The sequence below is a fragment of the Pan troglodytes genome, chromosome 10 (assembly GCF_028858775.2).
Source record: "Pan troglodytes isolate AG18354 chromosome 10, NHGRI_mPanTro3-v2.0_pri, whole genome shotgun sequence".
NCBI lineage: Eukaryota > Metazoa > Chordata > Mammalia > Primates > Hominidae > Pan > Pan troglodytes.
In genome coordinates this window covers 108,886,976-108,909,465 of record NC_072408.2, presented here as the reverse complement: position 1 = coordinate 108,909,465, position 22,490 = coordinate 108,886,976, and the positions used below count along the sequence as shown (strand labels likewise).

The window sequence follows — 22,490 nt, the reverse complement described above, 5'->3', positions numbered from 1 at the left end:
AACTTTCTCTGATTTCACTTCATCTTATAAAATGGATACATAAGATTAAATGTGCTAACGTGTAAAATCCTTTAAAAAGCACATAGTAAGCACTCAGTCAATTTTAGCTGCTGGTCATTGTTGATACTGTTATTGCAGCGATAACAAGCCTAATGGCTTTCAGTGCTCTGCCATACGTTTTCAGTCATTTACAGTGCTCTACAGTCGTTTCAGTGCTCTGCAAGCCCAGAATTGTTAGCCTCTTATGCTTGGCCTTGATGAAAATAAGGCAGCTAGAGAAGAAAGAGATGAGTTCATGATTACCTATCTCATAGAATTCTTATGAAAATCCCAAGAGATATAAACCATAAAAAAGCCATAAGATCAGGAAAACACAAAACAAATGGCTAGAATTTAACAGTTAGTAAAATATACAAAAGTCAAGAGACCTCCAAAAACTAAGCTCCCAAATCCAATAAGACGCAATAGGAGCTAGGATTTCAATGCATACTAATAACAGGACCAAGGATTCAGGATGTCACGGGATCAAAGAATTGGGACTGAGGACATCTCAGTCTCTGACCCTAAGAAAAAAGAGGTTAAAGAGTAGCTAAATGTGGCCGGGAGCAGTGGCTCATGCCTATAATCCCAGCACTTTGGGAGGCCGAGACAGGTGGATCACTTGAGCTCAGTAGTTGGAGACCAGCCTGGGCAACATAGTGAAACCTCATCTCTCATCTCTACTAAAAATGCAAACATTAGCCAGGTGTGGTGCTCGACCGTAGTCCCAGCTACTCTGGAGGCTCAGGTGGGAGGACTGCTCATGCCAGGGAGGTTAAGGGTGCAGTGAGCCCTTCAGCCTGGGCAACAGAATGAGACTCTGTCTCAAAAAAAAAAAAAATAGCTAAATGAAATAGGTTTAACAGCCAACATTTGTTGAATGCTTTCTATTTTCCAGGGACTGTACTGAGTACTTGACATGTATTCTCACTTAATCCCCAGAAAACACTGCAGAGACAGTAGTAGTATTGTATTTTGTAGATGAGAAAACCAAAGCACCAAAAGTTCAAGCATTTTGCCCAAGGTCTCACAGTGACAGATTTGAACTCAATCTGGTTCAAATACAACAGTGTTCTGTGCCACTTAAAGTATTTCCACCTTGGAAATTCACAGTGCATAGTATTGTTTATACTTCTGAAAATTCCTAAAGGAAAAATTCCCCCTGTAGCATTTTTAGATTCAGCTACTCCCAAACTTACTTAACTTTTCTACCCTATCTGTTCTTATCACCCAAAAAAAGATTTGTCATAATTGAGCACAGTTATACAGACAGTAAATAACAAAAATCTTTTGTTAGAACTGAGTTTTAATTTGACTTTAACCTATAATAATAGCCAGTGTTTTTTGAGTGCCTGCTTTGTGCCAAAACAGTTCTAAGTGCTTTATATTTACTAACTCATACCGTTCTCCCAATAGTCCTATCAAGTAGATACTCTTATTAGCCCCTTCTTAGTGATAAGAACCCGAAACACAGAAAGGTAAGCCGTTTGCCCAAGATCTTACAGCTCCTGAAGGCAGAGCTGGGCCCCATCCAGGCAGTCTGGCCATAGAGGCTGCACACCTGCTTACCATGCTTCATTGTTCATTGCCCCTACTACCTTCGGACCGGGCTCAGGTAGACTTAGCCCTTTCGTAGTCCATAAGTTATACCTGAAATTCTCAAGATCTTTCAAGTCACTCTTAAAATATCAAATATTTTTACTAGGTCCTGGTGAATTTTCCTCGATCTCTTACCTTTTCTGATCCTTCCCCACTGCATACTATAGCACACAAGACCACTCACCAGTCTTCAGCAGCCTAGCCTTGTAGCAAGGAACATGTGTGCACTGTAGTTAAACAGACCTGGATTCAAATCCAGGCTCCATCATGGGCTAGGGTTGATACCTTGTACAAGTTACGTGAATCACTTTGAGCCTCAGTCTCATCTGAAAAATGGGATTAACGATAGTAATTTCCTCATACAGTGGTTTAGGGGATTAAATAAAGCAGACATGTAAAGCTCTTACCCCAGTGTTATACTTGTTTTTGTTGTGTTTGTCATTGACCTCATTGTACTTATTGTTAGTAGCATTAGTATTATCTTAACATTTGCCTGTTCTTAAAGAATCATTTTTGTTTTCTGTTTGTTTTGTTTTTGAGGCAGGGTCTCACTCTGTGGCCCAGGCTGGATGCAGTGGGACAATCATAATTCACTGCAGTTTCTATTTCCCAGGCTCAAGTGATCCTCCTGCCTCAGCCTCCTGAGTATCTGGGACTACAAGTGCTTGCCACCTCGCCTGGCTAATAAGAATAATTTCAAATTCCACTTCTTCTATTAAGAATACTGTAATTCCAAACATTGTCTATATTCTGAAATAATTCCTTTTTGTACTCTAGAGCATTTTGCCTTAAATTATTGTCTGATTTTTTCATAGTTCTCTTCTAGATAGAAAGTTTCTTGAGATCAAGGATTATGTCCTTTATCTTTGACTTCTGTTGGAATTAATACAGTTTTGTGTATGTATGTATGTATACAGTAGATCTTCATTATTCACAGATTTTGTATTTTTGAATTTCCCTCCTCACTAAACTTTATTTGTAACCCCAAAATCAATGCTCATAGCACTTCTTTAGTCACAGACATACGCAGGGAGCACAGAACAACAAAAAGTTTGAGTCCGCTTATGTGCACTTGCTCACCTAAAATTGAACAAGGTGAACTCTGGCTTCTTATTTTAGCTTTCATACTGTAAATATGTGTCTTTTCCTCGTCAGTTTAGTGCCACATTTTTAACATTTTTGTACTTTTTGTGGGTAATTTTACTGTGTAAAATCATCCCCAAGCACAGTAATGTAGTGCTGGCTAGTGTTCTAAGTGCAAGAAGGCTGTGATGTGCCTTATGAAGAAAATAAATGTGTTAGGTAAGGTTTGTTTAGGCATGAGTTATAGCACTGTTCATGGTGAGGTCTATATTAATGAATCAGTATATATTAAGTAAGATATCTTTAAAAAGAAGCACAATTTTCAAAAGCTACGTATTGATCAGTCATCAAAAAGGCTGGCAGGGAACCTAACTGTGTATTTCCCCAATGGTTCAGTATTCACTAATTGAGTGTTTGCAGCAACTTTATAACGACAAACTATCATGAATAATGAAATTGACTATCCATGTGTGTGTGTATAACATAGATGCTCAGTAAAAGCCTGTTAGATGAATAATAGAATAAATGATGTTTTATGTGTTTAGGAAAGTACAAAAGTACGTTCTTAAAGAACAGTCACATTTTAGCCATACAGTAAGTTTTTGAATCTGATATAATTATCCTCCATTTTACAGATATGAAAGATAACTCCAGGTCACTCAACAGGTTTAAATGGTACAGCTCAGGAGTTTTGATGCCAAATCCCACATTCTTGCCAATCTACCACTACTATTTACACCCTCAAGGATTTTTCAACTTAATAGAACCAGAATTAAAAGAACACTGCTTAAAAGTAAGGACTTTACAGAGATGTAGAGAGTGGAAAAGCATTTTATTCAGGCATCAACTACTCATGCACTTAGATACTCATAGCAATCTCATACCTTATCTCCCACAGATGGGTATAGCAATGCCATGATTCCTTGAGATTAAGAAAAATTTTTTCACATTTTATTATTTTGTAAAATTGGAATTTATATTATAATTAATTTGTGCATTTGATAAAGTATTTCACACATAAAACTTATCAGTGTATTAAACATCTTAAGTCAATGGTATCTTAGAATAAAGGAAATAGTGAAGTAATAGCTACTATTTTTTGAGTGGGTGGCTACTATTTGTCAAGCATTACATTGAGGTACTTTACCCACATTACTATTTAATCATCACAACAATCCTGCAGCCATTCTTATCCTCCCATCTCCATTTTAGAAATGAGAAAGCTGCCAGTCACATGGCAGTCACTCAGCTTATAAGTGAAGGAAGCGGCGTGTCTGTGCTCTTTAACTATGCTGCCCTGCCTTCCATTCTAGAAACAAACTTCAGTTGCATAAGTATGTGTAACACATAAATGTCTGTCTCTCTTGAGAGATACATACTTAGCTATTCTTTCTAGACAATATAACTAACATAACTTAAAAGTAACTTTTCCCAGAAGGAATTGTTAAATTGATCTCTTCTTCTTAGTGACGGCACATCATCACTTAAAATTCTACCAAATCTCAAAATCTTTTTTTTTTTTTTAAGATGGAATTTCGCTCTTGTTGCCCTGGCTAGAGTGCCGTGGCACAATCTTGGCTCACTGCAACCTCTGCCTCTCGGATTCAAGCAGTTCTGCCTCAGCCTCCCGAGTAGCTAGGATTACGCGCATGCCACCACAACCGGCTAATTTTTTTTTTTTTTTTAGTAGAGACGGGGTTTCACCATGTTGGCCAGGCTGATCTCGAACTCCTGACCTCAAGTGATCTGCCCGCCTCAGCCTCCCAAAGTGCTGGGGTTACAAGCGTGGCCCACCACACCCGGCCAAATCTTGAATTGTTTATCTTGCCAGTTTTCTCTAAGGTTTTTTATATTCTCTAGAGATTTTTACATAGCCTCTTCCTTTACATTTGATCTTCCATTTGTAATATAGGTTGAGGATCCTTATCTGACATTCTTGGAACTAGAAGGGTTTCAGATTTTGGAATTTTTTGCATTTTGTAATATTTGCATATACATGAGATACCTTGGGAATGGGACCCAAGTCTAAACATGAAATTCATTTATGTTTCATGTATACCTTATACACATGACCTGAAGATAATTTTATATAACTTTTTAAAATAATTTTGTGCATGAAACAAAGTTTGTGTTAAGTGCTTATATGTGGAATTTTTCACTTGTGGTATCATGTTAGCACTCAGAAAGTTTTAGTTTTTGGAGCATTGCAGATTTTCAGATGAGGAATGCTGAACCTGTATATTGCAAATCTTTACATTTTACCGTACAACAGTGAATCTCTGCTTACACTTCAGGTATAGTTAGTGAGTACAACAGTGAATCTCTGCTTACACTTCAGGTATAGTTAGTGAGATAAGTGATTGAGTTTCTTTTTATTTTTCTGTCTTACAGCTAATGGTTGCAGAGAAGAATGGAACAATCCGGTTTTATGATCTTTTGGCCCAACAGGCTATTTTATCTCTTGAATCAGAACAAGTGCCATTAATGTCAGCACACTGGTGCTTAAAAAACACCTTCAAAGTTGGAGCCGTTGCAGGAAATGATTGGTTAATTTGGGATATTACTCGGTCCAGGTACTTTCTTGATATGTTTGTCTATTACACACAAAAAAAGGCAGTAACTGTTGCTAAATGATCCACTCATCTATCCTGTTATACCTGAGACTATGCTGTCAAGCGAAAGCAAGTCTTTCCTATAGAAGGCCAGAGCTATGGATTTTTATATAACATAAACTTGCTATGCAGATTTACTCTGGGAGTAACCCAGAAAGGACAGTGCAGAAGAGGAAATCTTGGATCTGTGCAATGTTTACTTATATTGGAAAATAAGAAAAACACCGACCCTGTTGCATGATGGTTCCCTGCAGTGGTTCTGTCTTTATTGTATTTCATCTGTTTTAACTGATTGCTTGTTTAGGATTTATTATAGTTTAAACACATTGGACATTCTGTCCTATAAAGAGAAAATACTGTTTAAGCCTTAAGTTCACCCACTTGAGTTTAACACATAATTCATAAAATGCAAAATATTATCTTTTAGTTATCCTCAAAATAAGAGACCTGTTCACATGGATCGAGCCTGCTTATTCAGGTAATGTACCGTTTTTGTTGGAGCTGTGATTTGATCTTTTGACGTTGCTGTGCCACCACTGGGATACTTTTGTAGTTCTCTTCTTTGCACTGGATTTTTTTTTTCCCTGATTGTTTTATAAGTGGTTATTTTACTTTCCCAACTAAGTCATTGCCTTTGTCTTTTGGTCTAGACAAGGAGTTGATTTGTTTTCCAAATATTTTCTTTACACAGAAAAACATGTAACCACTCCACCACTACCACCCCTACAATTTGGAATATATTATGCTTCCTGATTGTTCTGTGCTGTTAAGGATGTAAATGTAGGGGAGCCCATGTTCATGTATATAAACTTTATTATTATGTGTTAAATGAAACTATGCTAGATAGTATATCTCTGCAACATGTTTTTGCTTTTCACTTAAATTAACATACATGTCTACGTTGTTCTTTTTCATAATATTCCATTGTATAGTGTGGTCATTAAGCCATTATTTCTGCTTTTTAAGTAACAGCAAAACCAAATAAGAGACTAAAACCAGTGAAATTTTATTATATGCTATATTCCAATAAGTTGTAGAACTTAGGGATACCATTTATAAGAGTAAAATACATTCGACTAAATGTAAGAATGCCATGGATTGTTAAGATACATCCTGACTTCAGAGATGTGTGAACAAATATACACCAATGAGCAAGTATCCATCAATTTTAAAATCAATGAGCTATGGTACTTATAAGTCTAGAGGAGGTAGTCTCAGGGCTTGTTGAGCAGCTCATCAATGTCATCAAGAGCTCAGACCCTTTTCATCCTTTCCCTCTGCTATTCTCAGTGTCAAGGATTGGGACTTGTTGCTTCATAGTTACAAGATGGCTATGAGAGTTCCAGGCATAAGAGAAGTACTCCATTTGCCGAACAATTAAACAAAAAAAAAAGTAAGAGGAGAAGAAGGAACCCTCTCCTTTTATGGGAGATTGCTATGACTGCCTTAAACTAATTATGTCTCATCACCTAGGGTAGGACACACTGTGCCCTGAACAAAGTTAGGCTTCACTTAGCATGGAAAAGGGGCAGAATGGCTGTCATATTTGATGCCTTATTTGTTTCTTCTACCACACTGTTACCCCTTTGGTTGTGAAAAAAAGGATTGTATCAACCTTGTGTAACTTTGGAACTTAATGAAATGACACAAAATAAGCACTTCATAAAACTTAAAAGTATGAGAAAATATGGAATATTTTCCTGGAATTCCCGGTCTAATTGTAAAGACATATTAACAAATTTAGGATTATTAAAATCACTGGTTTTATACAAAAAGAAACCTGTTTCTGGCTAGGTGCTATGGCTCACACCTATAATCCCAGCACTTCAGGAGACCAAGGCAGGAGGATCACTTGAGGCCAGGAGTTTGAGACCTGCCTGGGCAAGATAGCAAGACCCCATTCCTACAAAAAACAAAAAATTAAAACTTACCTGGGCATCGTAGTACACACCTGTAGTCCCAGCTACTAGGGAGGCTGAGGTGGGAAGATCACTTGAGCCCAGGAATTTGAGGCTACAGTGAGTTTTGTTAGCACTTCTGCACTCCAGCCTGGGTGACAGAGCAAGACCCTGTCTCTTAAAAAAAAAGAAAAAGAAAAAGCCCGCTTCAGAAAAGCTTGTCATTATCCATAGGATACGATACTTAATTTTACGCTTCCTTATTTCTTAGGTGGTCCACAATTAGTGAAAATCTGTTTGCAACCACTGGTTATCCTGGCAAAATGGCAAGCCAGTTTCAAATTCATCATTTAGGACACCCTCAGGTAATGTGGAAATGTTTTGTAACATATGTGCTTTTTTTTTTTTAATTTGTGTTTTTGACTTTTCCACTCGTAGCCCCAAATTTGTAATTTGTTGACTAAAGACATTTATGTTTGTTATCTGCTTAAATTGCAAGAAAAGGTGGTTCATTTGTTTTTGTTTTTTGTGTGGTTTTTTTTTGATGTTTACATTACCAGTGACAACAGGTTTTTTTGGCCAGTATTCATATAAGAAGCTTTTTATTCTGTTGCTTTTATATTTTCTTCTTTATTTAAATACATTAATTTTGCTTGTTTGGTTGGTGTAGACTGCAAAAATGGAGTCTGGACTGTACCAGTTATTCATAGATGGATTGTATCCCATGTTTCAGCTGCATATCAATAATGTGTATTTCACCTGTAAGGGAGCATATTTTTAAATGTTGTTTATGCTACAAAGATAAATCATCAATGCATTTCATATTTTTGAAAGTCATTTTTATTTATTAATTTTGGGGACTTACTGTGCTTCTTTAACTCTTCACATATTTTATAGCCCATCCTCATGGGTTCTGTAGCCGTTGGATCTGGACTGTCCTGGCATCGAACTCTCCCTCTGTGTGTAATTGGAGGAGACCACAAGCTGTTGTTTTGGGTGACTGAAGTATAAAGTGTTTTCTGTACCTTAGATTCACAAACTTTGTATTTTTAATACATATTTTGAAGAATTTCTATAGTACATATTTTGAAGAATTTTTATATCAAATATACCGTATACTTTAGAAAATGTCTCAGTTGCTTTTATTAAATAAAATGTTGATGGTTTGAAAAATTACTTTTCTACTCTGTTCTCTGTGTGTGTATATATATATATTTTTAATCTTACAAAATCATATTGACTCAGCAGCTCACCTCCAGAGAAGAGATGACTAAGGAAAAATAATGCTTTTGAGTTTATCAAAAAAGGAGTATTTGAAGTGTATCCTGTTTTCTATACTTTGAGTATATGCTGTTTTTCTAATTCTCAGGGACACATTTATCAAAAGAGAAAAAAAGGCCAGGTGCAATGGCTCACACTTGTAATCCCAACACTTTGGGAGGCTGAAGGGAGTGGATCACTTGAGGTGAGGAGTTCAAGACCAACCTGGCCAACATGGTGAAACCCTATCCCTACTAAAAAATAAAAATAAAAAAAATTAGCCAAGCATGGTTTGGAAGACTGAGGCAGGAGAATCACTTGAACCTGGAAGGCAGAGGTTACAGTGAGCCAAGATCGTGCCACTTCACTGCAGCCTGGGTGACAGAGCGAGACTATCTCAAAAGAAAAAAAATCCAAGGAGAAAAAAATATCTTAGGGTATTCTGGAAGTGGTTGTTGAGTATATATATGTGTATGTGTACTCAATTTAATGTAAAAAATTGTTTTCAGTTTCTTAAATATGTGATTGATTATATTGCTCAACCCTGTTTATTATACGCAGATTCCTTTGGACGAGGTGTTCTAACAGTCTTAGAACACCTGATATATGGGATCAAAAGTTACCTTGAAAAATGACTTCTAGTGTATACCTTTAACAGCCTCCTTTTTATGAATCTTCACTGTTCTTACCAAGAAACTTAAGTGTTTTTGAGATGGGACCTATTGGCAATGGAACTGTGTTCACCCTCTGAAAGATCATTAAAATCAACGTTATCTAAGACAGCTGTATCACATTTTTGGGATACATCATGGTACAGTCAGAAGCATATAAAATTATGGTTCTGCTTGTCAGTCACATACAGAATCCAATACATTTTGACAAACTGCCCATTCCTGCAAGTTAATGCCCTTTTTGAAGCTTCATTTCCTCTTGTAAAGTACAGATAGGAATCATTATTTTGTGGAGTTGCTGTAAAGATTAAATAAAGGTGAATGAAAATACCTAGTATGTGTCTGTCACATGGTTCAGAGATGTATAGAAATTATTTATTTCAGAGATGAGTAGGTCTTATTTTTGAGGTTTTAGAGATTTATGTTTAATGCCAGTAAATATTTTTTACTCCAGTTTTCTATTATTAAGGTGTCTTAAAATAATTGTAGAATCAAGAACATTATATTTTTAAGAGATAGGAGAATGTTCCAGGTAATTAAAAGAAAGAATTCAGTGAAATTTTATAACCATGTAGATGTTTGGGTTCAACTTTTACATGCTTTAAAGTACAGATGAAAAATTTCATAGCAATTTCCTAGTCAATTTTTTAATACAGTTAAATATTATAACCAAATGATATAAATTGTTTTGTTTACCCCTTCATAAGAAGATTTTGAACTAACAAAGGAAAAAGCAAAGAGCAAGGAATTTTGACATGGTTCTCTTTAAGAATCTCTGTGATGGGGCAAGGATTCCTAAAAGCATCAGGATAGCCAAAGGGCTATCAATAGTGACTCTTACAAGAATTTGTCATTTCAGGATATGTCCAAGAAATATAAAAATCATCTCTAAGGCTAGTGTATTCAAAAATTGTTGTCATATACTTAGAAAAATTGATGTATGAAGTGGGTGGGTTTTATTTAGGGATGGAAATTAAGGAGATGATTATGTTGGGCTTGGGTATATAAGAAATGGATTCTCTGGAATAAGAGCTTAACCAAAATATAAAAGTTGTCTGATGAAATTACCCAGTAGGGCTGGGCGCAGTGGCTCATGCCTGTAATCCCAACACTTCGGGAGGCCGAGGTGGGCGGATCACTTGAGGTCAGGAGTTCGAAACCAGCCTGGCCAACATGTTGAAACCCCACCTCTACTAAAAATACAAAAACAAAATTAGCAGGACGTGATGGCGCATGCCTGTGATCCCAGCTACTTGGGAGGCTGAGGCATGAGAATCGCTTGAACCCTGGAGGCAGAGGTGGTGGTGAGCCAAGATTACACCACTGCACTTTAGCCTGGGTGACAGAGCAAGACTCCATCTCAAAAAAAAAAAAAAAAAAAATACCCAATAGAACTTCTATCTTTTAGTAGGGGAAGCTGTTTTGGGAAAAGATAACTCATGATGATTGTATACTGTTATGCCAAAAAGAGGCAGGAAGTGTTATCCTCAGAAGAAAATAGTGATTCCATTTGTGGATTAATATAGTGACTGTAAGATAAGACATTCTCAAGAAATGAGAGGGTTGCCTTTACCTGTTAGTTTCAGGAGTGAAATGTACTTTATCCTATGTAAGCATTGAGAACTCTAACCTCTTTTTCTTTTTTTAGATCTTAAAAGTAGGCTACAGGACCATGTTCCAACTTATACTTTGTTGTTAAACTTTATTGTGTTTAATTATTTTAAAATCATATAATGTTGTTTTTTTCTTAGTAAACTTTGTTCTTCGAAATATGTTTAAATTACACTAAGACAGGAGGAAGTATTTATGAGGAATTAGTTATTGGTCATCACTTCTAATTCCTGATGATAATATGAGATATTTCACATTGTGTGTATGTCCCAGTTTTAGTTTTTCCATGTTTGTTTATAAATATGTCTAAGATGGTTTTTCTTCTGTTGAAATTTAAGTTTTCCTCAGGATTGCTTCACTTAAAACATCAAAGAGAAAAAAGTTGTACTTATGTTCTAAAACTTGTATTATTTAGGACTATTGAAGCAAACAAAAGTCAGGATATCACAAATCTGCAAGATGTCAGAGCTAAATCCTACGTTTTCAGAATGATGATGGGATCATAAGTCCCATTTCATTTTTATGATTTGGCTTCTACGTTGTGAATATTTCAATGTCTCTCCCATGCCAAAACACAAAATCACACACCCATGCACTCCAATTTGTTTCTTACTTTGGTAATTTGTGACTACATATTGACACTGACCTAGAAATGTTTCTGTTGCTGTTTTAAATCTCATGTCAGTGGAGAAGAAATTGAAATCTGGTTTGCACATTTGTGTCTGGTTTTCTGTAATTGTCTAAAATCTGACATTGTCCCAGAAACGCTGATTGGGAAGTTATGAGGCAGTATTGTGCCCAAGACTGATTTTAATAGTTTTTAGGAGAGAAAAAGTTCTCACTCTACATTATTTTCCATGTTTTTCTATACCTCAAAAAGTTAAACTCAGTCTAACCCAACTTTATACCATACAAGTAATAATAGCCTTAGCTCTGAGCCTAAATAAAATTTGCCAAATAAAAATGATAATTATGATCCATTTCCACATACTCCTCATGAGAGCTTGGTCAAGTCCTCAGAAGCAGCATTGTGTTCCAATATATCTTTATCAAACTGTGTGCTCAGCAACAAGGACAGGAGAGAACACTCAGTTTCTTTAATTTTAACACCTTGCTGATTCAAAAACATTTAACAGGCATTTGAAAAGAATTTCAAAACAATTAACATTTGTTTCTAATTATACATTTAAAAAATAATGCCTTTTAAAATGTGGGTAGAACTTTTTTTATTAACATGGCTTTAATTTATAGCAACCATTTGTTACCTAATCACAGTAACACAACAAAATAATTAGTGTATCAGCTTTGAAGATCTCATTTCACAAAAGCTAAAAAACACGTTATGATATATCCATTACTCAAACTCATAAGCCCTTTTGCATGCATTGGGCATAGATTTCATGGAAAATCAAAAGCATTTAGTCTACTTTCTGACATTTTCATCTGTTCTTTGAACTACCTTAATAAAAAAAAATTGTTGCCCTTATGTAGGGTCAAGTGATGTTTGTCTGTCTGAAAATTTCCTTGGATCAGCTTATTTCTGTGTAACTTATGTCTTTGTTATACAGCTATTTGCCTTTTTAACTGATTTTTAACAGGATACTCTACCTTGGGACTTGTAACACTTAATGTAAGCTTATAAAACAATAGTAAGTAATGGGGAGACTACCAGGTTTCTCAGCCTTTACAAACAATTTGATTTAAAGATTTATGAAATACTGATTTCTACCGACTGCATTTATAATGCTGTAATGAGTTGAGTTTCTATTTCTATGTAGTAAAAGACAATAAATGCTGCTGGTATCTGTGCTTCTAATGGTGGTTGAACATAAAACTTTGATCTTACAAACACAGCTGTTGTCCTATAATTGAGCCAAATTCAGACAGGATTAAACCCTGGCCAAAACTAAGGTTAATCTTTGCAACCATCTCAAGTAAGAGCTTGCTATTACTGTTTTAGGAAATCTTTGTTTTTGAGACAGCGTAAAAGGAAGGAAGTTCCAGACAACTGACCTCTAAAGTAAGCCAGACGCAACTAATGATAAATTATACCATAGTGATAAAGAAGATGGAAAGGTGGAAACCATCTAACCAAATAAGTTCATTTGGTTCATTTTTACTTAGAAAGTCACTTCTTAACCGTAATAGTCTTAGTTGACATTAAGTTTAAATCAGACCAATATAAGTTACTTTTTAATGAACTTCTTTCTACCATCTTAATGTATCTTTGGTTAATTGCTAGTACTTTCTTTCACTAATACTAAAACTAGGTGTTTATTACAAATAGAATAACTTGATTTATTTTATTGTAATTGTGTAATAGCTCGTTTTGGTTTCCAGCCTACAAAAAAAAAAATTTTTTTTTCATTAAGTATTAGACTTTCTGGAATTTTAAGTACTTTGCCAAATGTTTTGTAGGGCTGATTCTCCTGAGATTTGGACACTAGCACCTCAAGCTGTGTTGTGAACAGCTAATAATGCATTTCTCTCCAAATTGCCTATTCCAAGGGAACGTCTGTGGGAGTACCCCTCACCTGAAATCTGTAGAGCTCTAATATTGGATTGGTCTAATAAGATTTTCCTGGCCCTTGATTTTGAGCAAGTACAGGATGTGGTTATATAGACAGCTGCTTCAGAGGTCTCACCTCATCCTAGACTTAACCCACAAATACGTTAAACCCCAAGACAATGGAACAATTCTGGAACTCTGTCACTGTTTTTGACCTCTTTCTTTTCCCATCATTATACCCACCTAACACAATAACTAAGATATATTTTATGAATACATCATTTTCATGTAACCCTGGGTCATTGCTCCCCAACCTTGGTGGTAAGTACCTGGGAGAATATGGAACTATTGCAGGGGTTTCTCAAAATTATATTCATGCTACCATTAGCAAAATTCTCTTTTTTCTTAGAAGCCATGACCTCCTGGGGTCCTGAGATAATATAGACAGCCCCAAAATCAAACTTACTCACATGTTCCTAAAAGACTTTGACTTAAGGTGTCTTGCCATCTTCCACTTCCTCCCCAAAACACCATAACAGGAAGGAGGGGAATGACCTAGCCAAGGAACTCTCCATTCACATTCAGAGATAGTGGCTTTTGTAGATTTCACTCAGCAATCTTGAGAGGGCAAAAAAGCGTTCCCAGATATGTGGAGATGTGTCTGTCAACCTGATAATCTACTACATATCTTCAGATTTAGCTTTGGTGTTTGGAAATAAGCCAGTGTACTTTAACCATTCCTTCCTATGTGATATACAGGAGGCAAGACTTTCTAAGGCAGGATATATTACAGGAAAACTAATAAAACCTAGCCTGGAAAATGAAATGGAGAGAAATACTATCTTTGAATGAAAATTTGGGATTTTAAGATTAATTTCCCAATAGAGCTCACCTATATTCCTATTTTAAATTTCCCACAATAATGTATATGTGTTTGTTCAGTGAACATTAGATGTCCAACCACAATCATCATCGATGTTCTTCAAAATGTTTTTAATATTATTAAAAGGGCTTCTCATGCTGGAAAACACCATGAACCATTTTCCTGGATTGACTGGCTTTTAACTTGTGACCCAGTTATTTTTTTAAAGTTGATAGCAAAGGCTCTAGCATGATCCTTTTGAACTCTAGAAACAAAGCTTCGGGAAGAAATGTTGGTGTTGAACTTCTGAGTAGTTTTAAGTGATTTTATATGGTGGTGATTCAAAATAACCTGACCACTTTAAGAAGTCCAGGTGCTGAGTCATTTACAGACACAGCCAGGGGAGGTTAATTAGAAGCAGCTGATAGTGGCATCATTTGCTGCTTTAAAAAAAAATAAACGGAGATGGTGATTCTATGAAGAGGACGGAGTGCTAATGAAATGTACAAAACTAAGCAAAGACTCAGGACTGAGGTTTACCTAATTACTACTGCACCAAAGGGGGAAAAATATCACTCAGTGAATTCAAGATAAAGTACCATAGCTCTATAAAAATGGTAATGGTTGCTCCTAAGAAGTCCCCTTGCTTCTGCCTCTTTCTCCTGACCAAACTCGTGTTTCCCCTGTGGCCTTGCATGGCATGGTGTGCCCTCTTGGGAACTGTAAGTACTAAATTCTTTCAATAGCATTGCCCTGTGTATCACTTAGTTGTCTCCATAAGTAAAAGTCCCATGAGTACAAATGAGTACACTGAGACCTTTTCCCAATCCCCTCAAAGAAGGCAGGATAATTTAGATTGTTTGCTCTTTTACTGGGGAATAGCTGACTATAAGTATCTTTAGGTCTCTTCTCTTGAGGTAGTTAGCTTTCCAAAGTGGAATCAAGTCTCCTGCCTAGAGGATATAAGGTTACAACTCAATTTTCTGTACAAAGTTAAGAAAGCCAGAACGATTTAAAGGAATAACGGGAAACATGAATTCTTAACACAATTGAAGTAACAAGGCTAGAATTCCTTCACTTAACCAAGTCTCAACAGATTATTGGTATCACTCCTGAGAGATGGGATTGAGGAGGGAATAAGGATGGGAAACATTTAATTTTATTTTCCCACTATTATGAATCAACACCACACCTCTCTAACTGTTCCATCCTGAAGCAAAGCACGGAGAAATACAACAACAACAAAAAAATGGGGGCGATTTTTTATTGTTTCCCCACCCAAGACCATACCTGTGATAAAAGTAAATAACAGCAATTTTCTGGTAATCTTATTACCAGAACATTTCAAGCAATTGAAAAATTCTTAGTTTTTTATTAAATGAATATATGGAGGTGGCACATATAGTCTTTGAAATCAGTATTCATTACAATCTATTTTGCCCCCAAAATTCACTACAGTAAATGAAATCTGGTAATATTTTTCATTTTTACCAGTGCAAGAAAGCCTGAAGGAAAGAGTACCTATTTCATCTGGTGGTTGGCCAAGACTTCTAGGTATAGATTCTTTTTAATAGTCCTGGAAATCAGTTATTAAAATGTGAATGGCCCTGCTCTCAGGAACTAAGGATGGAACAGTAATCATCAAAGATCCTAGGAGGCAAAGAAACTGCCACTCTAAAAACCAAACCATTCTACAAATTTTTTTTGATAGTCTATTGCTCCTAGGCCACAAACCTGTATAGCATGTTACTGTACTAAATCCTATAGACAATTGTAACACCATGGTATTTGTGTATCTAAACATGGAAAAGATGTATGAAAAACATACCTTTTACTATAATAGGTCCATCCTCTAATATGTAGTCCATCACTGATGAAATGGTTTGTGGCCCATAACTGTGTATAGAACCATATCATATACATGTATATACACACATACACATATATAAATGCCTGCTACTTATACATAACTATAACCATGAAGTTGCTGTGTTGGTTTGTCTTAATTTTTCTCCTGGCTGGGAGCCTGTCTTGGCTCTAGAGAAGAAGGCTAGGCTGACCAGTGGGGAATTCTGCTCAGGGAGACTGATTAAGTGAGTACCCAGAGTTACGAGTCCCACCTAAATCAAAGGTTAATGAAATATTAAGTAAGATGTGGAAGTACAAGATTCATTAAGCCCAAATGTCACTCAGAAGATACTTAGTGTTTACTATAGGACAAACATTGGGCTAGGACCTTAATGGTGAACTAACAGAGACTCTGCCCTAAATTGGTAATATAGTAGGCTTTCAAGCAAACAGGCAATTATATGTGCTAAGATAGAGTTAAGCAGAGAATGCTATGGAAGCATGTAAGAACAGTTAATCTAATCTTTGTGGCTTTGGGAAAGCTCTAAGGATGGAATGTTGACTTCTGCTACTAGTTCGAATACAGAAAGATGCATGAAAGCCTTTTATTTAGTGGTAATAAGAAATAACCAGATAAAAATCAAACTTTTTTGGGGGCTGTTGAAAAGCCATGTATGTAAGACCTTAATGAAATAAATTCTATAGTCATGCCTATGTTTGGAGGAACATAGTTGAGCAGAGAGCTGTGGCATTGCCATGCCCAGGGAGAAGGGCGTGGTCTGGATACAAGTAGATGGAAGAACAAGCCTGCAACACTCTAGGAGACTTTGCAGAGTTAAGGAGAAAGTGGCTAAGACTTTGCTACAAGCTGGTGAGACAGACTTGGGTCTGGAAGGACCTCAATCACGAAAATAAATCACTTGGGCCTACACCCTACCCCTAAGATTGCTAAGAAAGCAGTAATGGAGGAAATGTTTTCGGTAAGTAGAATTCACTAAATCTTGCACATTCTTAAGGTGCTTGGATTCCTGAGCCCTGCTGAAGCTGAATCCGAAGGTGAACCAAATGATCTGAAACTATGGCCCATCCCTCTCTAACACAGACAAGATCCAAGAGCTCAGTCCTTTGCAGGAGGTTGAATTGAATTAACTGCAGGTAAACTTAATCTAAAGCTGCAGCCCAGCATCAGCTCAATTCAAATTGTGAATGAATCTGAATGTTCCATTTCTCACTGAACTTTGTTCTTTTTTTCACAATGTCCATAATAAAATTAAAAATTATAAGACATGCTAAAAAGCAGAAAACATAACCCATAATTAGGAAAAAGTTGTCCACAGAACCAGGCACATAGATGAACCAGAAATTGGCATTATTAGATAAGGACTTTTTAAAAACTTATAAATTTGGTTTTTTTAATATAGAGGAAAAGATGAATGAAGGGAATTTCAAGAGAAAAACAAAGTCTAAAAAACAGATTTTTAGAAAAAAATATATCTGAAATCAACTTATTAGATGAGTTTTGGAACTAAATTGAAAACTAGAAAATAGTTAAATTGGAAACTAGAAAATACTTGAAGATAGGTTTGTAAGAATTATCCACACTGAAACACAGGGAGAAAAGAAAATGATTGGGGGGAAATGAGCAGAGCACCGTGATCTACGGGCAAAATCAAGCAGTCTAACATACAAGTATTTTTGAAGTCCCAGAAAAAGAGAAAAATGACAAAAACGTTTTTTGAAGAATTAATGGCCAAAAATCTTTCTTCCAAATTTGATTTAGAACACCAACCCACAGATCTGAGCAGCTCAGCAAACCACAAGCAGGATAAATACAAAGAAAACCATACCCATACCCCACGCACATTATATTCAAACTTGAAAACCAAGGATAAAGGAGAGAAGAGATGTGAAGAATGAGTAGGAGTTAGCCAGGCAGGGGTTGTTGGGAAGCAGGGGAGATTGTTCCAGGCAGAGGGAAGACAACATCTTGAAAGACCCACACACAGCAAGCAATTCCAGGAATTGAAAGAAGTTATTTGGGGCTAAGGAGAAAGTTATAACAGTGAGAGGTAAGGTTAAAGAAGTGGCCAAGAGCCACAGAGAGGACCTGTGAGCATAGTATCTGAGGGAGATGGGGAACAAAATTATATCCTGAGTAATATAATCAGATTTGTCTTTTTAAAAATCACTATGGCTACAATGTGTGGAGTAGATTGGAGAGACACAAAATGGAGGCAGGAAGAGGCTATTGCAGTAACCCAGGCACAAAAGTGTGTTGTACAGAACTTGAGATATGGCAGTAAGGATGGAGAGTTACAGACTGATTCAAGAACTACTTAGGAAGTAGAAGAGGTAAGATTTGATGAATGACTAGATGTAAAGGAGGATGGAGTAAAGAGTGACTGTTAGACCTATGCAACATTTCCAGGTTCAGCCACCTACCCTCAAGTCACATTCATTACCTTGTACCAAACAGAATGTCCCGAAATGCAATTCTGATCATGCCACCCCCTGCTTAAAAGCTCTTCTGTAGCTCCCATCATTTCTCTGCTCTAGATCTTTCCATGACTTCCCATCATACCCAGAGTGAAAGCCAAAGTCCTTATGATGTCCCATAAAGCTCTGCATGATCAGGTCTCCACATAACTTTTAGCCATCATGTCCTTCAGTTCCCCACCTTGCTCACTCTGCTTCAGCTATACTGGCTTCCAATGTAAGGTCTGGGTTAGATATATAAATGTGAGAAACTCTAGAGATTGGGGACATAAGAAGCAACCAGCAAAAGAAACTGAAAGGAAATGACCATAGTGATACAAAGAAAACCAGAGAAGATCTGCTTTCCTGAAAGAAAAATTAAGAAAGTTCAATCAGGAGAAGGTGATCACGCTAAGGTTAAGCTGGGCAACGTGCAACTTTAAGAAACACCACCCACACCCAAATAATTGCTACAGATGGCCTATGAATCACATTAGATAAACATGGACTATAGTATCAAATCTGGCATAAAAGGCCCTTAAACGAAAATTTTCTGGCTACGTCTCCTGAGGCAGAATAGGGTCTGGAGGCAGGGAACCTAACGCCGATTCACGCTGACTTCCTAGAACTAAATCAAAAGGTAAACCCCAAATTTCCACACCTAAGTAACAAAAGGACCAGCGGCTACTCCCTTTGCAAATCCCCACCTTTTCTGACAGGCAGATGGAAATTGAAAGTACCTCAACCAATCAGACTGATTGCGGGCCAAATCTTCCTTTGCAGAGAAGTGCAACTAAGTAACATCACTTTAGCCAATGATTGGTTGCTTTCCACAACCAATCAGATGTTTGTATAGGAGTATGACCTTTGTCATTTTACTTCAGCCTCTGATTGGTTGCTTTCCATAACCAATCAGACTGATTGTGGGCCACCACTTCATTTGCATGAGGAGAACACCAGTGTCCAATGGGAAATCTCTAGTGGGTATTTGGACCTAAGAAGATTCTGTATCCAGTACACTGTGGAGCGTAGTTTGGTTTTCAATGAATCTTTGCTTTTGTTGGTTCATTATTTCCTTGATTTGTGCGTTTTGTCCAATTCTTTGTTCAAAAGAACCTGGACACCCTCCACCAGTAACACTCTTACCTCATTTCCTACCATTCTCCATTTATGGGATTATTTGCTTCAACCAAACCAACAGGCCAGGTGCCAGTGGCTCACACCTATAATCCCAGCGCTTAGGGAGGCCAAGGCATGAGGATCATTTGAGCCAAAGGGTTTGAGACTAAGGTGAGCTATGATCCTCACTGCACGCCAGACTGAGTAACAAAGCGAGACCCCCCATCTTTAAAACAAAACTGCCCACTGCAGTCTTGGTCTTCATCTTTTTGATGCTCCCTGTAAGTGGCAGTCACTTCCGTAGGTTTGTGCCTCACATCTAGTAGTTGACATTTTATTTCATGTTTTAAAAACCTTTGGAAGACCAGGCGCGTTGGCTCACGCCTGTAATCCCAGCACTCTGTGAGGCTGAGGCAGGAGAATCGCTTGAGGCCAGGAGTTCGAGACCAGCCTGGGGAAATAGCGAGAACTTGTGTGTATACACACACACACGCTTTGGAAGTAGGTCTTATTTCTCATTCTTCAGGGCATAAACCTCTCCCGTGCAGCAATCAAACTCAATCTTTGTTTTCCCAGTAAAAGCCTAGCAGAGTATATGGCACTTAGGATTAACAACAACAAAAAAAATTGTTGCTCAAGGAATGACGGAGTTATTATATAACAGACAGGACTAAGTAGGGATAACCTCAAAAGGACGCAACTTCTGGCTTTGTTTTTTTGTTTTGTTTTGTTGCCTCCTTTCTAAGATTTCAGTGCTCTAACTGCATCCTTGCACCACCGCGCGCCACCCCGAAATTGACGTCACAATCTGGACTAAAACTACCAATCCCAGAATGCCGAGCGAGGAGGCGGGCTCTCCGGAAGCCGCCGAGTGATTAGTGAGCGGAGAAGTTTTCTTCCGGCGGGAAGGGCCCCGGAGGCGGGGACTTGAGGGGAAAGTTGAGACGTGATTACCGGGTTGGGCGGGCCCTATCTGGGAGGGGTTTGTGGGTGAACTTGGGGTCCACCGCCCGCTGAGGAGATGGATGAGGACGGGCTTCCTCTCATGGGGTCAGGCATAGACCTGACCAAGGTTTGTAAAAGACGGTGCTAGACTCCCGACGAGCCGGGAGGAGGATGGGGAAGACGCAGCTTTCCGGGGAGACACCCACCTTCCGAGTCCCCACTCTGTCACGGCCTCGGGCCCTTGTGCGGGCCTCAGGAGGGAGAGCCCCACAGTCCACCTTGAAATGGGGTCCCTCCTGAGCTGATTAAGGAGACGGTGTGCATCTCCCAACTTTCGCTTCCCATCTCGCTTGTCTCTCTGCCGCCGGCGACACACGCCGGTTGCGATAGCTAGCCCTACCTCTTATTCAGCCCCCAAGATTTTGTGTGTGTTTATGTGTGGTGCTTTTTGCTTGCCAAAATTCGTACCAGTGAGTCTAGAGCCTGTTCTCAAACTTTTATGCACCTCTGTCATCTTCGGACAGCCCACCCACAGTTTAGGAAACAAGTTAATGACTATTCCCAGTTCTTCAAGAAATTCATATCACACAGCAAAGTGCCTCGTGATTATGTCCAAATATGAAAAGATTTGCACTGTGTACGTTCCTCCTGTATGAACCATGTTTCTTTTTACGTAACACAGGTGCCAGCTATTCAACAGAAAAGAACGGTGGCTTTTCTAAACCAATTTGTGGTGCACACTGTACAGTTCCTCAACCGCTTTTCTACAGTTTGTGAGGAGGTAGGTCCGGTGATACTGGTTTATAGAGTCGCCTGGAAATCACCTTTCACTGCTGAGATTGACAAATGGAGTAAAACAAGAATTACAGTCTTTATTCATGTACCGTGACCTCTCATCACCCAATTGTGTTAACACACCTTAGGTTCTCTTTTACTCTGTTAAAATCAATCCTGCACCCCTCCTCTACTGAGTTAGTGTTCTAGAGGTCCCTGTGAGATAGTTCAGTCAGGCTTATTGCGATTAAAGGGAACAATAGGAAATCTAATTTTTTTTTTTTTTTTTTTTTTTTTTTTTTTTTTTTTTGTGAGACAGGGTCTCACTCTGTCACCCAAGCTACAGTGCAGTGGCGCGATCTCGGCTCACTGCAACCTCCACCTCCCGGGTTCAAGCGATTCTCCTGCCTCAGCCTCCTGAGTAGCTGGGATTACAGGCATGAGCCACCATGCCTGGCTAATTTTTTATATTTAGTAGAAACGGGGTTTCAACATGTTGATCAGGCTGGTCTCGAATTCCTGATCTTGGGCGATCCACTAGCCTCAGCCTCCCAAAGTGCTGGGATTACAGGTGTGAGCCACCGCGCCCGGCTTCTAAAATTTCACAGTTGAAAACAGTTTTTATTTTGCAATTTGTCGTTCGTTCCCGTACCCCAAAACCACATTGTTTAAATTTATTTTACATTCTGGATCTAAAAGATGGCTAGAGGAGATAGCCTAGAAACATAACTTTGGCATCAAATATGATTATAGAAATAAAAATATTTTCTGCAAATGACTTGTGATGTAAGGATTAAGTACCCAACTAGGGATTAGGTACCAAAACTGGCACAGCAGTGCGCACCTGTAATCCCAGCTACTCGGGAGGCAGAGGCAGGAGGATCACTTGCGCCCGGGAATTTGAGACAAGACTGGACAACAGAGAAACTCAGTGTTTTGTTTTTGTTTTTGTTTTAAAAAAGAGGATTAGGTACTAGATCCAGGATCCAGGGAATCCCTGTCTTTTAAAAAGCCAAAAGAGGATGGGGAAGACAATGGGAACCATGGGTTGAAATTGCATTTAAGGAAAGAGAAAAGTAAATTATGGGACTTAGATATTCACAAGTAAGTCTGTTGAACATTCTGTCTTATGTAAGGTATAGCCTTAGCAATTAGAGTTTTTGTTAAGTGTGTTACTACTATTAA

At 37.9% G+C, this 22,490-nt stretch overlaps 3 protein-coding genes across 33 annotated transcripts in view; 2 read left to right on the top strand and 1 right to left on the bottom strand.

The window, feature by feature from the left end:
* Nucleotides 1-8,407, top strand: part of NUP37 (nucleoporin 37) — a 45,869-nt gene extending 37,462 nt beyond the window's left edge. For both annotated transcript variants that reach the window (XM_509316.9, XM_054663486.2), the window contains exons 7-10: nucleotides 5,113-5,294; nucleotides 5,761-5,811; nucleotides 7,503-7,596; nucleotides 8,129-8,407. In XM_509316.9, the coding sequence (XP_509316.1) occupies nucleotides 5,113-5,294; nucleotides 5,761-5,811; nucleotides 7,503-7,596; nucleotides 8,129-8,242 (441 nt within the window). In that variant the 3' untranslated portion in view covers nucleotides 8,243-8,407. The remainder of the gene's footprint in view (nucleotides 1-5,112; nucleotides 5,295-5,760; nucleotides 5,812-7,502; nucleotides 7,597-8,128) is intronic.
* PARPBP (PARP1 binding protein) overlaps nucleotides 1-22,490 on the bottom strand; it is a 268,079-nt gene that overhangs the window by 114,801 nt on the left and 130,788 nt on the right. For 6 of the 27 annotated variants that reach the window (XR_010148429.1, XM_063787060.1, XM_063787029.1 and 3 more), the window contains one exon: nucleotides 7,265-7,408. The exons of 19 other annotated variants lie outside the window; for them this stretch is intronic. Coding sequence is in view for 2 of the 8 variants with exons in the window: in XM_063787060.1 (XP_063643130.1) it covers nucleotides 7,265-7,408 (144 nt within the window). In the remaining 6 variants the exon portion in view is untranslated. Of the gene's footprint in view, nucleotides 1-7,264; nucleotides 7,409-7,928; nucleotides 7,991-8,096; nucleotides 8,189-22,490 lie in introns of those variants that run through there. 2 more of the 27 variants (XM_063787033.1, XM_063787041.1) reach the window with 1 other exon arrangement.
* Nucleotides 20,425-22,490, top strand: part of WASHC3 (WASH complex subunit 3) — a 49,508-nt gene continuing 47,442 nt past the window's right edge. For 3 of the 4 annotated variants that reach the window (XM_001156073.4, XM_054663489.2, XM_054663488.2), the window contains exons 1-2: nucleotides 20,431-20,658; nucleotides 21,214-21,312. In XM_001156073.4, coding sequence (XP_001156073.1) covers nucleotides 20,608-20,658; nucleotides 21,214-21,312 — 150 coding nt within the window. In that variant the 5' untranslated portion in view covers nucleotides 20,431-20,607. Of the gene's footprint in view, nucleotides 20,659-21,213; nucleotides 21,313-22,490 lie in introns of all 4 variants that reach the window. The other variant, XM_009426110.3, reaches the window with a different exon arrangement.